This window comes from Chiloscyllium plagiosum, unplaced genomic scaffold, assembly GCF_037043375.1.
Source record: "Chiloscyllium plagiosum isolate Xiang-an unplaced genomic scaffold, Cpla_swu_hap1 HiC_scaffold_45, whole genome shotgun sequence".
Taxonomy (NCBI): Eukaryota; Metazoa; Chordata; class Chondrichthyes; order Orectolobiformes; family Hemiscylliidae; genus Chiloscyllium; species Chiloscyllium plagiosum.
This window is the reverse complement of record NW_028270183.1, coordinates 16,622,703-16,636,880: the sequence shown is the minus strand read 5'-3', so window position 1 is coordinate 16,636,880 and position 14,178 is coordinate 16,622,703. Positions and strand designations below refer to the sequence as shown.

General features: G+C 44.8%; 1 protein-coding gene across 1 annotated transcript; it reads left to right on the top strand.

Moving 5' to 3' along the window:
• Positions 1 to 13,068: 13,068 nt before the first annotated feature.
• On the top strand, positions 13,069 to 13,999 carry LOC122552446 (uncharacterized). The gene has a single exon (XM_043695177.2). It carries the CDS (start codon positions 13,069 to 13,071, stop codon positions 13,879 to 13,881), a length of 813 nt encoding a protein of 270 aa, XP_043551112.2. The 3' UTR covers positions 13,882 to 13,999.
• Positions 14,000 to 14,178: the final 179 nt, after the last annotated feature.

Here is a 14,178-nt window from a genome sequence, read left to right as displayed (position 1 = left end):
CACAGGGGAGGTGGAATAAGTGACAGCTAATTACTCAGTGAAATATTCTTTGGGCCGAAGTGTGAACTTGCTGTCTGACAATGTACTGCCCCCTGTCATATCGGTGGAGGAATGCAGGTTGAGGGTAGATGGTGAATTGGTCACATGCTTTTTATCTCTGCTCCTCTGCCCTCAGATATATTGGTAGTGATGTGTCTGTGTGTGTGTGGAAGGGGGATCATTAGCCCCAAGATAGCTCAGGGCTATAATGTGCAACAGCACTGAACCCATTTACTCATTTTCATTTCATTATTATTGGTGATTCTACTGAGAACTAACCTCTGCTTTCTTTCCCTCAACTTCTCTACCTCCGTCCCTCCCTCCCCCTGAAGATGCTGCTTACTACCTATCATTTTGATCAAATGCCTTGGGTGATTATCCATTATGTGAAGGGTCCTGGTATTTTTCATTCCCGTAAAAGAAAGGAAATTGTTGTCTGGTAGAGGTGGCCATCTTGCCTCGGTAAAGGCCACAATCAACATTCATTGCTGTCGGTGGGTTGTGAATTATGGGAAACTCACTGACCAATGAGTGGAACTGTGGTCGGATTGAACGTCGCTTACTCGTGAGGAAGCAACCGGTTTCCGCAGATGTGACCCGTCAAATGTCGCCACCTCAAGAGGAAACTCCACAACAGGAGGCGGACAATCTGTTCAGAGACTCCTGATGATTCTTCGCCAGGGCAGTCCAAACCTAACCTTGATGTTCTCCCAATACCTTCCTGTCTCAAATATTTATCCATGTATTCTACACATTAAAGATATCAAGGCTTTTGGGGATACTGTGGGAAGATAGCGTTGAGGTTGAAAATCAGTCATGGTCTGTTTGAATGGCAGAGTAGGTATAATGGGCCTAATGACCTTCTGCTTCTATTTGCTAGGTTTCACTTCAAAAGTGCAAAGTTCTCACCACCCCTTGTGGTAATGTGTCATCATTGGCACTCTTGAGTTACAGAGTTAAGAGTCACACGGCATGGAAACGGACCCTTTGGTCCATCTAGTCCCAGCCGACCATAACCCCAAATTGAAACAGTCCCACCTGCCTGCGCATGGCTCATATTTCTCCAAACATTTCTTATTCATTTACTTATCTAAATGTCTTTTAAACATTGTAACTGTCTCCACATCCACCACTTCCTCTGGAAGTTAAATCCACATGTGAACTGCTGCCTGTGTAAACAAAAAATGTCTTCTTTAAATCTTTCTTCTCTCACCTTAGAAATATGCTCCCTAGTCTTGAAACCCCCCAGTATATGGAAAAGACACCTGCCATTCACCTTATGCATGCCCCTCTTGATTTTATAAACCTTGATAAGGTGTCCTCCAGTAAAATACGTCCCAGCCTATCCAGCCTTTCTTTATAACTCAAGTCCTCTGTTCCCTGCAATATCCTGGGAAGTCTTTTCTGAAACCTCTCCCGTTTAAATAATGTCTTTCCTATCACAGGGTGACCAGAACTGGACGCACATAGAAGATTCAGGGCTTTATCCAGATATTTATCATTGAATCTACACTCATATTTCAATGCACTAAAGAGAGCATTGTCCGCTATAGAAGACGCAAGTAGTACTAAGACCATAAGACATAGGAGTGGAAGTAAGGCCATTCAGCCCATCGAGTCCACTCCGCCATTCAATCATGGCTGATGGGCATTTCAACACCACTTAGCCACACTCTCCCTGCACCCCTTAATTTCTTGCAAGATTAAGAATTTATCAATCTCTGTAACTGTCCAAGTAGAGAACTGTTTAGAAAATACTGAACAGGTACCCTAGTAAAGGAGACAAGAGCAATTACTGATTCATTCAAAAACAAGTCAGAGATTTATTTCAGAAAATGTTAGCCTGCATTACGAACTAGGGAGAGTCAGTGATGTAGCAGTAGCGTCACTGGACAAGTAATCCAGTACCCCAAGCTAAGTAATATCCTAGGGAACAAAAGCAGAAAGTACTGGAGAAACTCAGCAGGTCTGGCAGCATCTGTGGAGAGCGAAATGGAGTAAACATTCCAGATTCAGTGAGTTTCTCCAGCAATTTCAGTTTTTGTTTCAGATCTTCAACATCCCCAGTTCTTTGTTTTGTGTTAATTTACACAGGACATGGGTTCAAGTCTCACCCCAGAAGTTGGTGGAACCTAAATTCAATGAATGAAATTTCAAAGTGAAGTTGAGAGTTATCAGGAAAAAAAACCCTATCTGGTTCTCCAATGCTCTGCTGTCCTTGCCAGGTCAGACAAACATGCGACTCACAGCAACTACCCTCTGAAATGGCCCAATAAACCTTGCAGTTAAAGGTACTCAGCAATGGACAAAAAAACCACTGGCATTGCCAATTAAGAGTTGCTGTGGCACAGTGATAGAGTCTAGGGCAAAGATAGCCAGGTTCCAGTCCCATCTGCTTCAGAGGTGTGTCATAACAATTTCTGAACAGGTTGATTAGAAAATGTGTAAAAGGGGTGCAGGAACAGAGAGAGATCTGTGAGTACATGTGCACAAATTGTAGAAGGTGACAGGGTAGATTGGAAAAGTGGTTAGAAGAGAATATGGGATCCCTCGCTTAGTAAACAGAGGGACAAAGCACAAAAGCAAAAAAAAAGTGCTGGTGGATGTTATTGAAAAGTCCACTGTGGCCTCAGCTGGAGTATCAGGGCCAAATCTGGGCGCAGGATCTTACACAAGGCTTTAAAGGATTGATGTTTGATGCTGGTTTGTGGATGATCAGCTTCAGTTTTATCAGTAAATATCAAGAAAGGCTGGATTGCACTCCTTGGTGGAGAGGAGGTTTGTGTGAGACCGGAGAGGGAATGAAAATGAAAAGCAGAGTGAGGCAGATCTCAGAATCACCTGTGCAGCAGCAGCTGTTGGAAAGATCAAAGCTATTATTGTGTTTATTTTTTTCATTAAGATTGGACCTTCAATCTCTGAGAATCACTGTCAGCTACATGTCAAATTCCATTCACACCCACTGGAACATGACTCCACTTTACAGCTGATTTGGTTTTAGTCAATGCAGCTGACTGACTGCCCACAACCTTGGACACAATGCTTTGATGTTTATTGTTAAGAATAAAGTTTTCTCTTCTTGCCACAGTAAGAGGCTGTCTTGTGGTGCAGAAGTAGAGTCTCAACCCCTGGAGTGGGAGGTTGGGGTTCAAGTCCTGTCGGCTCCAGAGCACACATAATTAAACAGGTTGATTAGAAAAATAGGTTAAATTTTTTTTTAAAAAAACACCACAGTGAAACAGAATTGTGCTGAGCTAAGACACTCAACAGTCAACAATACAAATCATAAAAGCTAAAGAGAGCACCATCATTTTGGAAGGACCTGATGAATATTAGAGTTGATTTTTCTCCCCCTCCCCAAAAGACAGCATAGATCATTAAAATTATTGCCACACTTTCTGAAACTATTCTCAGGTTAAGACAGTCACCAAGACATCCAACAGAAGATTCAGAAAGATTCTTTACTCAGAAGGAAGTGGATGGGGAATTCACTCCTGCAGGGGCTGTTGAAGTGAATAGTATTGATGTCTCTCAGGGAAAACTGGGAGAGGGAGGATGGAGTGCGTTTGTGGTACAAAGGCAGTGTCCCTATGTCTGGGACAGAAGGCCCCAGCTCAAGTCTGACCGCTGCAGAGGTTTGTCATAACATGTCTGGACAGGTTATTTTTTTTAATTCATTCATGGGGTGAGGGCGTCACTGACTGGGCCAGCATTTATTGCCCATCCCTAATTGCCCAGAGGGCAGTTAAGAATCAATCATATTGTTGTGGGTCTGGAGTGACGTACAGGTCAGAGCAGGTAAGGATGGCAGTTTCCTTCCCTAAAAGACATTAATGAACCAGATGGGTTTTTCCAATAATTGACAGCGGATTCATGGTCATCTTACTTCAGATCTTTAAAAATTGAATTCAAATTCCACCATCTATTGTGGTGGAATTCAGACCCAGGTTGACTGAAAACACCTACGGGAGAGAACGTTAAGGGGTGATCTGACTGAAGGCTCCGAGATATTGACAGGGTAGATAAAGATGAACTATTTCAACCGGTTGGGGATTCGAGATCTTGGGACACAGTCTGAGAATTAGGGCTGGACCATTCAAGAGAGGAGTGAGGAAGCACTCCGATACACAAATGGTAGTGTCTCCTGGATCAGTTGGTACTTTCAGGTCTGCGATAAGTTAATTTTTATTAAGCAAACGTGCTGGTGTTTATGTTTCACTCGGGCAGAGGAATGAATAGGCCATTCAGCCCCCTGAACCCATTCCACCATTCAATGAGACATGGGTGATCTGTAGTCTAATTCCATATACCTGCCTAAACACCAGCATGTAATAGTTGGGCTGAATGGCTTGTTTCTGCACCCTATTCCCTTTACAATCATTTACAAGACATCATAGTAATTCTTATGGAGAGTGGAACTTCATGAGGGGTAAAGGAGAACATTCATTCATTGGTGGTCCCTTGTAGACAAGGGTGACTCTCTCCCACTCAGTCTGTGGGTGGCTGCACAGACCGATGTGGGATCCACAGGCTCTGTTACACTTGGGGCAGAAAGTGATCATGAGAAGGGCTGGGTGGGGTGTTGATGTAGCAGCGTGATCCTTTCACTGTTTAAAGGAGAACACCCAAATGAATATTACAGGAGAGTGGGTGGGTAACAGCGAAGAGTACAGTCCTGTTAAAAAAACAGGTTATCTAAGATGATGTTTAAAGAAAGGGGGAAAGGCGAGGTTTTCAAATACCTCCACCTTCACTTGATTTCCTCTAAGAATTGCTGAATGTCACAAGTTTCAGAATACTACTCCTACCCAACTCTACCTGCTCCACCAGACTGTCCAATTACTGCACTGTTCTCCAGTGTCACCAAATAAGCATTTATTTTAATGTCACTACTGCTGTTCCTCCACAGCAGTGGCCAAGGGTTTGTAATTCAATTCCTGGAGACTCTGAGGTATTTAAAATCACAGAGGGAAGGAGACTATCCAGCCGGTCATAGTCAGACAGCATGGAAACAAACCCTTTGGTCCAAGTCATCCACGCTGACCAGACATCCCAATCTGATCTAGCCCCATTTGCCAGCAGTTGGCCCATATTCCTCTTCAAATCCCCCTCCCACTCTGCCAAGGACATGCAAGTCTTGGGCCTCCTCCACTGCCAAACTCTAGCCACTCGATGCCTGGAGGAAAAACGCCTCATCTCCTGCCTCGGGACCCTCCAACCACACGGGATTAATGTTGATTTCACCAGTTTCCCGATCTCCCCCCTTCCCCCCAACCTATCCCAGATCCAACCCTCCAACTCAGCACCACCCTCATGACCTGTCCTAGGTGTCCATCTTCCTTCCCATCTATCCGCTCAACCCTCCACTCCAACCTATCACCATCTCCCCCCACATCCATCTACCTATCATATTCCCAGCTACTTTCCCCCAGCCCCACCCCCTCCCATTTATCTCTCAGCCCCCTTGGGCCACGCCCTCATTCCTGATGAAAAGCTTACGATCAAAACATCGACTCTCCTGCTCCTTGGACGCTGCCTGACTGGCTGTGCTTTTCCAGCACCACACCTTTTGACTCTGATCAGCATCTGCAGTGCTCACTTTCTCCTTTTCTATAAACCCTTCCTCATCATATATACATATATATTCATAAATTTATATGCTCCCAGTTCTTGGCAATTTCAACAGTCCCCAGTCTTCAGTAGTTTCAATGCGCCCTGGTCCTCAGCGGTTTCGGTGTGCCCTGGTCCTCAGTAGTTTCATTGCACCCTGGTCCTTAGCGGTTTCGGTGTGCCCTGGTCCTCAGTGGTTTCAATGGACCTTTATCCTCGGTAGTTTCAACAGGCCCCCAGTTATTGGCAGTTTCGAGACACCCGCGGTCCTCAGCAGTTGAACAGGCAGTGACTGGTTTGTGAAACCAAGAGTTGGTGGAATGAATAAAAATTTATATTTGTATTACATTTGTTTCACTTTTATACTAGGAGAAAGTGAGGACTGCAGATGCTGGAGAGTCAGAGTCACAAAGTGTGGTGCTGAAAAAGCACAGCCAGTTAGGCAGCATCCAAGGAGCCAGACAGTCGATGTTTCAGGCATAAGCTGATTCCTGATGAAGGGCTTACGCCCGAAACATCGATTCTCCTGCTCCTCAGATGCTGGTGACCTGCTGTGCTTTTCCAGTGCTGAACTTTACAACTCACTTTTATAATATATAATTTATGTAATTAAATGGTACTTTTTCGGTGGCGATTTATGCACATTTTACTGTATTTTCACAAACACACGTAACAATAAATTTCTATCATATACCCATTCAGACGTCTTTTAAATGTTGTAATTGTACCAGCCTCCACCACTTCCTCTGGCAGTTCATTCCATACACGTACCACCCTCTGCGTGAAAAAGTTAACCCACAGGTCCCTTTTAAATCTTTCCCCTCTCACCTTAAACATGTGCCATCAAATTTTGGACCAAAATGCAACACTTCACATTTATCTAAATTAAACCAGTTGCCACTCCTCAGCATATTGGACCATCTGATCAAGGTGTCATTAAACTCTGAGATAACCTTCTTCACTGTCTACTACATCTCCTAGTTTGGTGTCATCTGCAAATGCACTAACCACACCTCCTATAGTCACATCCAAAACATTTATATATATGATGAAAAGCAGTGGACCCAGCATCGAATCTCATGGCATACCACTGGTCACAGGCCTCCAGAATAAAAAGCAACCCACCACCAGCACCCTCTATCTCCCACCTTCAAACCAATTCTGAATCCAATCAGCTAGCTCCCCCGAATCCCATGTGTTCTAACCTTACCAGCCAGTCTACCATGCAGAACCTTGTAGAACGCTTTACTGAAATTCATGCAGACAACGTCTACCACTCTGCCTTCATCAATCTTCTTTGTCACGTCTTCATGTCCATCTTGTTGGAATAGCTGTTAAAATGTCCACTCACCAACCTATATTTTATATGTTACTTTTGCTTTTGCTTCCATGACCCTTTCAGGCAGTTTGATAACAGATTGTCTGATGAAATATCTCAAGGTCTTCCTTCATTTTTGCTGATTCCCTTAAATCTGTGCCCAGTGGGTACCAACATGCCTGCTAATGGACATTTCTCCCTGACTACGCTTGAATGTTCCGTCATGATTTTGAACCCCTCCATTAAATCTCCCCTTAACTTTCTCCACTCTGAGGAGAACAATTCCAGCTACTCTGCAAAGTTGGAGAATGTAAAAGCTGAAATGAAAGGGTTGACATGAGGCAAATGAATGGCAGAGCGAGTTTGAGGGGCTACTCCTGTTCCTAATTCTGATGCTCTTAAGTGCCTCAGTTAAGTCAGAATCATACAATCCCCTACATTGCAGAATCAGGCCATTCAGCCCATCAAGCTCACACCAACCCTCTGAAGAGCATCCCACCCAGACCTATCGCCTCCTAAACTTATTCTCTGTAATTCTGCATTTCCCATGACTAATCCACCTAGCCTACCCTCTGAAGAGCATTCCAGCCAGACCTATCGCCTCCTAAACTTATTCCCTGTAATCCTGCATTTCCCATGACTAACCTACACATGCCTGGCCACAATGGGCAATTTGGCACGGCCAATTCACCAAACCTGCACATCTTTGGACATCACTGAAGATATCAGAGAATGTTGACGCAAGTGTATACAGAAGAGGGCAGTTCAGGTAATTGTGCATGGGCTAACTCTATCAAAGAGCTATCGAATTCATCCCACTCCCCAACTCTACCTGATGTATTCAATTCCATTGTGAAAGCTGCGATCGAATCATGAGGTCCGCATTGCATTGGAACAGAATCGAAGTGCCCTACTCACTCCCACTCCTAATTTGTATGTTTGTCTCTTTAAATGGCAGTAGTGGGCACTGACAGGGACTTGCAACCAAAGACGTTACAACGAGTGACCTTTCTCATTTGCTCCAACTGCAGCACAGGTTACACTTTCTCCTCATGCCTTTTCATTAAAAGAGTCTAAAACTTGATTCTTCTGCAGTGTTTCACTTTTAAAGTGAATCTCATTGGAGATAGGTCAGACTCCACAAATTTCACAATAATAATTTCACCACTAGAATGCTATCAGCACAAGAACTGGCATGATTGAAGAATCAGGGCATCAAGGGCTAGGGAATAACTGGGGCCCCAGTGCCATCCTCCACCCTCCCAGGATTCATAAAATAAAATGTCTTTCCCCTTCTGAGGACACTGACATTTTGTTGGATGTACAGACCCCTCACTGCTGAGCATTCTGTCACTGACCCAGTAGTGGCCGTTTCCTCTTTGAGCACAGGCAGTGACATTTGGCATGTCCGTAAAGACTCTTACCAATTTTGATAGGCGGACCATAGAAGGCATTCTATCCGAATGCATCACGGCTTGGGAAGGCAGCCAACATCATCAAAGACCCCTTCCACCCCGGTTATAATCTCTTCCATCAGACAGATGATACAAAAGCTTAAGCACATGTACCAACAGATTTGAGAACAGCTTCATTCCTGCTGTTATTAAACTTCTGAATAGACCTCTCAAATTTCAAATCTAACGTTGACCTCGCACTTTGTACATCTTCTCTGTAGCTGTAACAGTGTATTCCTCACTCTGTTCTGTTACCCTAATGTGGTAGGATCTGCGTGTACTGCACACAACTTTTCACTGTACCGAGGTACAGATAACAATAATGAATCAAATCAAAAGCAGCCACAAACATTGCTGCAAACGTACCTTATCCTTTTCTCTTTGATGTTGACAATTACATTCTCCATTAGTTAAAAATCACACAACACCAGGTTATAGTCCAACAGGTTTATTTGGAAGCACTAGCTTTCGGAGCGCTGCTCCTTCATCACAACCACCTGATGAAGGAGCAGCGCTTCGAAAGCTAGTGCTTCCAAATAAACCTGTTGGACTATAACCTGGTGTTGTGTGGTTTTAGACTGTTATTGGGAGCATGAGCCCCAAATGATTTGTTTTCTACTGGATGGGTGAGTTTAGCGAACTCAGCACAGACTAGTATGTCAATCTAAGACTGTCCTAATCTGACTGGCTCAATAGACACTGGAAGAAGAGCTGAATTAATAATGCAGTGTTTCTGTCGAGCTGCTCTTCTCTGCTATCTCAAAATAAAGCCCTGGGTCCAATAACCTGAAGGTCAGTTTTATGAAAAGGTTACCATTTACCTTGCTCATAATGAGAACTTGTTTTATCAGTGGTGGTGCTGTGTTAACAGTTCACTCAGAGCATTTCAGTTCGTACAATCACACTATGCCTGCGTGTTCTCGTCTGAAGCTATGGCAGAGGCTCAACCAGTTTTTTTTAATCACATGGCTGACAAGGAAGCTGTCTTGTGTTTACTGCCTCCCATTGGCGTATGCTGGGAGCATTACATATTGATACTCAAATAAAAACACCCACTGTAGCCATCAAGTCGTTGAGTGGGACTGAAACACAGAGCTTCTGGTTCATAGGGAGGGACACTACCCACTGTGTCATGAGGTTGGAAGAGATTATAACCGGGGTGGAAGGGGTCTTTGATGAGTTTTCCTCATTGACTTATTCGAGACTCAGAACGATCATCGACACAACAGAGCAGATAGCACACGATACCTGGTGGCCAATGCAGCCAATGAAATACCTTTGAAGTCCAGTCTCCATTGTTCTGTAGGCAAGCATGGCAGCCAAGATAAATCCATGGGATTTCACAAATTGCTCAGAACTGAATAACCAGATTTGATTTGAGTTCATTATCATTAGATTCAGGGATAAATATTACCAATTACTGTGGAATTTTTTTCCGTCCACCTAAATCATAGTCTCAGTTTAACCTGCCCTCCAAAGACAAGGCTGTAACAAAGTGGCTTTGTATTATACTTGGGATTATACCAGTAAAACATTCCCAATGCACGACTAAACCAAATACATGTACAAGACCAAAAACTCTTAGACCTGTTGTCATGGATCATAGAATCCCTACAGTGTGGAAACTGTCTATTTTGGCCCAACAAGTCGACACTGACCTTTGGAAGAATATCCCACCCAGATCCATTCCCCTACCCTATTACTTTACATTTCCCCTGACTAATGCATCTAATCTACACATCCCTGGATACTCTGGGCAATTTAGCATGGCCAATCCACCCCAACCTACACATCCCTGAACACTATGGGTAATTTAGCATGGCCAATCCACCCTAACCTACACATCCCTGAACACTATGGGCAATTTAGCATGGCCAATCCACCCTAACCTGCACATCCCTGAATACTATGGGCAATTTAGCATGGCCAATCCACCCTAACCTACACATCCCTGAATACTACGGGCAATTTAGTATGGCCAATCCATCCTAACCTATACATCCCTGAACACTATGGGCAATTTAGCATGGCCAATCCATCCTAACCTACACATCCCTGAATACTATGGGCAATTTAGTATGGCCAATCCATCCTAACCTATACATCCCTGGGCACTATGAGCAATTTAGCATGGCCAATCCACCCTAACCTACACATCCCTGAACACTATGGGCAATTTAGCATGGCCAATCCACCCTAACCTACACATCCCTGAACACTATAGGCAATTTAGTATGGCCAATCCACCCTAACCTACACATCCCCGAACACTATGGGCAATTTAGCATGGCCAATCCACCCTAACCTACACATCCCCGAACACTATGGGCAATTTAGCATGGCCAATCCACCCTAACCTACACATCACTGAATACTATGGGCAATTTATTATGGCCAATCCACCCTAACCTGCACATGTTTGGATTAGATTAGATTAGATTAGATTACTTACAGTGTGGAAACAGGCCCTTCAGCCTAACAAGTCCACACCGACCCGCCGAAGCACACCCACCCAGACCCATTCCCCTACATTTACCCCTGCACCTAACACTACGGGCAATTTAGCATGGCCAATTCACCTAACCTGCACATCTTTGGACTGTGGGAGGAAACCGGAGCACCCGGAGGAAACCCACGCAGACACGGGGAGAATGTGCAAACTCCACACAGAGAACTGCCCGGAATTGAACCCGGATCTCTGGCGCTGTGAGGCAGCAGTGCTAACCACTGTGCCACCGTGCCGCCCAATGTGGGGGGAATCTCATGCAGACACAGGGAGAATGTGCAAACACCACACAGTTGCTTGAGGCTGTAATCAATCCCGGTTCCCTGGCGCTGTGAGGCAGCAGTGCTAACCACTGAGCCACTGTGCTGCCAGAATTAGTTGGTCTCAAAGGAATGGTTTGCAAGGAAGCCACCACAGAATTCTTACACTCACTACAGATATTCAGGAACTTGACCTCAGCGAGTGACAGCACCTTCAGAAAGCAGAAACAAAATCTTGTCGGAGGCAAGGGAGAGAGGGAGGTTTCTGGCTCATCAGGGAACAGCAAATTCAAACTAAATCATCTACCCATCCCTTGTATTTTGTCACCCTGTCATTAGAAGTGAAAGAGCTGGTCACTGACTTCAGGAAGCAAGGTGAAGGGCATACTCCTGGTGCTGAGGTGACGATCACCAATAATATGTCCTGGTCCACCCACGTTGATGCGATAGCACAATGCCTCTATTTCCTCAGGAGGCTGAGGAAATTCAGCATGTGCATAAACACTCAGCAATTTTATAGATGCACCATAGAAAACATTCCAAGTGGATGCATCACGGCTTGCTATAGCATCTACTCTGCCCAGCGGCATAAAAAACTATGGAGAGTTGTGAACACAGCCCAGTCCATCACACAAACCAGCTTTCCATCTGTACTTCCTGCTGCCTCAGGAAAGGCAGCCAATGTAATCAAAGACCCCTCCCATCCCAGTTATAATCTCTTTCAATCTCTTCCCTCAGGCAGAAGATACAAAAGTTTAAGCACACATAACAACAGATTTAAGAACAGCTTCTTCCCGGCTGTTATTAGACTTCTGAAATTTCACATCTAATGTTGATCTCGCTCTCTGTGCACCTTCTCTGCAGCTGTATAAATGCATTCCTCACTCTGTTCTATCACCCTATTGCACTTTGTAGGGTAGGACCTGCCTGTACAGCACACAAAACAAAACCTTTCACTGTACCTAGGTAAGTGACAATAATAGATCAAACCAAATTCAACATCACTCCCTTGTCATGTAATGCATCATGTGAAACATCCAGTCCATCATTGTGTCAAGTAGAACAATCCCATTACCACCCCTCATTGTAAGAAAAACCTGTGAGTTGCTCCAAATGCTGACTAAATACTCTAGGGCACAAGCTGTCGGATGAAGGAGATATCTGGTGTTAAATGGAAGATCAGGCAAGGATATGTCTGTATTTGGGTAAAGGTAGAGTGTGTTACTTGCTGGTAATTGGGACTGGAGAGGTCGGTGGGCTTGCCATAATCCACAGGCAGGAACATTGGGTGGTGCAAGCTTGAGATAATCCAGTGGTAACCTGAGGACTGAGACCTTGGGAGGGCAGAATGGGGGGGGGGGGGAAGGGTTCACTTTCTGATTTGGCACCAGATTCCAGAAACCTGGAATTTTGCTCATCTCTCAGCTCTCACTTTATTGGCCGAAAATGCTGTCCAACCCCATGCAGAATGTGATTGGTGCAGTGAAAGTACAAGAAGAGTTTTGACTATTTATAAACATTTGATTTCGATTCGAACAGCTTCTACTTTCTGTGATACATCTGACCAAAGTTGGCCAGACCACTTAAACCGTGTTCACTTCAATTATTCTCCCTTGACAACATACCCCCAGGTAACAATCTTCAACCAATCCAAAGGCCATGTCCCTCAATTGATAAGTATGTAAACAACCAGCCTCCCCGATCTTTTAAAGAGCCCAATAGTTTCTTACACTTGTTAAAAACCAAGGCACCACATGCAGGAGAAGTTGAATTCGATTGTACAATTCAACTTGCCATTATTTACAAATGTTATGAATAAAGGGCAGCTTTGTTTTATGTTTTGGAGAGCAGACTAGCAAAAGGGAAGCACAATTTGGAGAAATGGCAGACAGGGCCTTTGACATTTGGAGTGACTATCTAGGATTGAGTAAGGTTATGGACAGCATCGTACAATCGCGGCGCAGACAAACCCTTTGGCAACTTGAGCCGGACGAGAGACGATTGGGAACCGGGGAGACGGTGGGACGTGATCTGAAGGCTCAGTTACAACACAAGCCAGAGGGTCTGAGGAATCACAGCTTAACCATGGAACTCGGGACTGGGCTTTTCTTGACGATAAACGTCAAAGACATTGAAGACAGGTCCTGCAGAGGTGAAACAAGCAGACAGCTTGCTGCTCCTGTCCAATCTCAGCACCCAGCTGCTTTCACCACTGGCGATGCAAGCATGGGGAGACAGCCCAGCCCTAGGAGTCTGGCGCAGGCAGACATGCTGGAAGCTCTTGTTCAGTCAATTCCAGCCAACCCTGGAAGTCGAGGGCGCCCGGCTGAGTTTACAACAGGACCCGGCCTTGAGGGCAGCTCCCCTTCTCCCCAGGTAGAAACCAGGAGACCTGAAGTGACCGGCACACAGACCGCCTGCAGGATCGGCCAGGCTTTACTCATCTGCACCTTCTGTAAGCAAAACGGGGAGTCCAGGAAGATCTACGCCTCGCATGTTCTTAAAGACAAGGATGGCAGGACAATGTGCCCGATCCTGCGCAGGTACACTTGCCCAGTGTGTAAGGCAACTGGGGACAGCGCACACACCAAACGCTTCTGTCAGTCGCTTCGAGAAAACTACAGGTCAACTTACAACAAAACATCAAGGGACACTGCATGCACCAATAAGATGGAGAAACTATTTAAGAAATAGTCTGTTCGATGCATCTGGCATTCAGTAAGCTTTGATTTGGGGTGTGTAAGTAAATATTTGTGACAGGCGGTAGTTTATTTGGGAAGTCAGCCGTTACCATCGCTGAATAAATGTTGTAGGTTTCTGTTTACTGTTTTTGAATAAACGACTTTATGGAAATAGAGAGTTGTGTTTGAAATCCATGCATCATTTGCAGAGACCTCTCTGATCCGGATTACCTGCATAAATCCAGTCCGGGCTGGGAGGGGAGGGGATGTACTCACCAATTGGTCCCCCCAAAAGGTTAAAATTCCAGGC

What these genes read in the sequence shown, in the direction of transcription:
- LOC122552446 (XM_043695177.2), top strand. Translation starts at nt 13,069, where the DNA reads ATGGCAGACAGGGCCTTTGACATTTGGAGTGACTATCTAGGATTGAGT.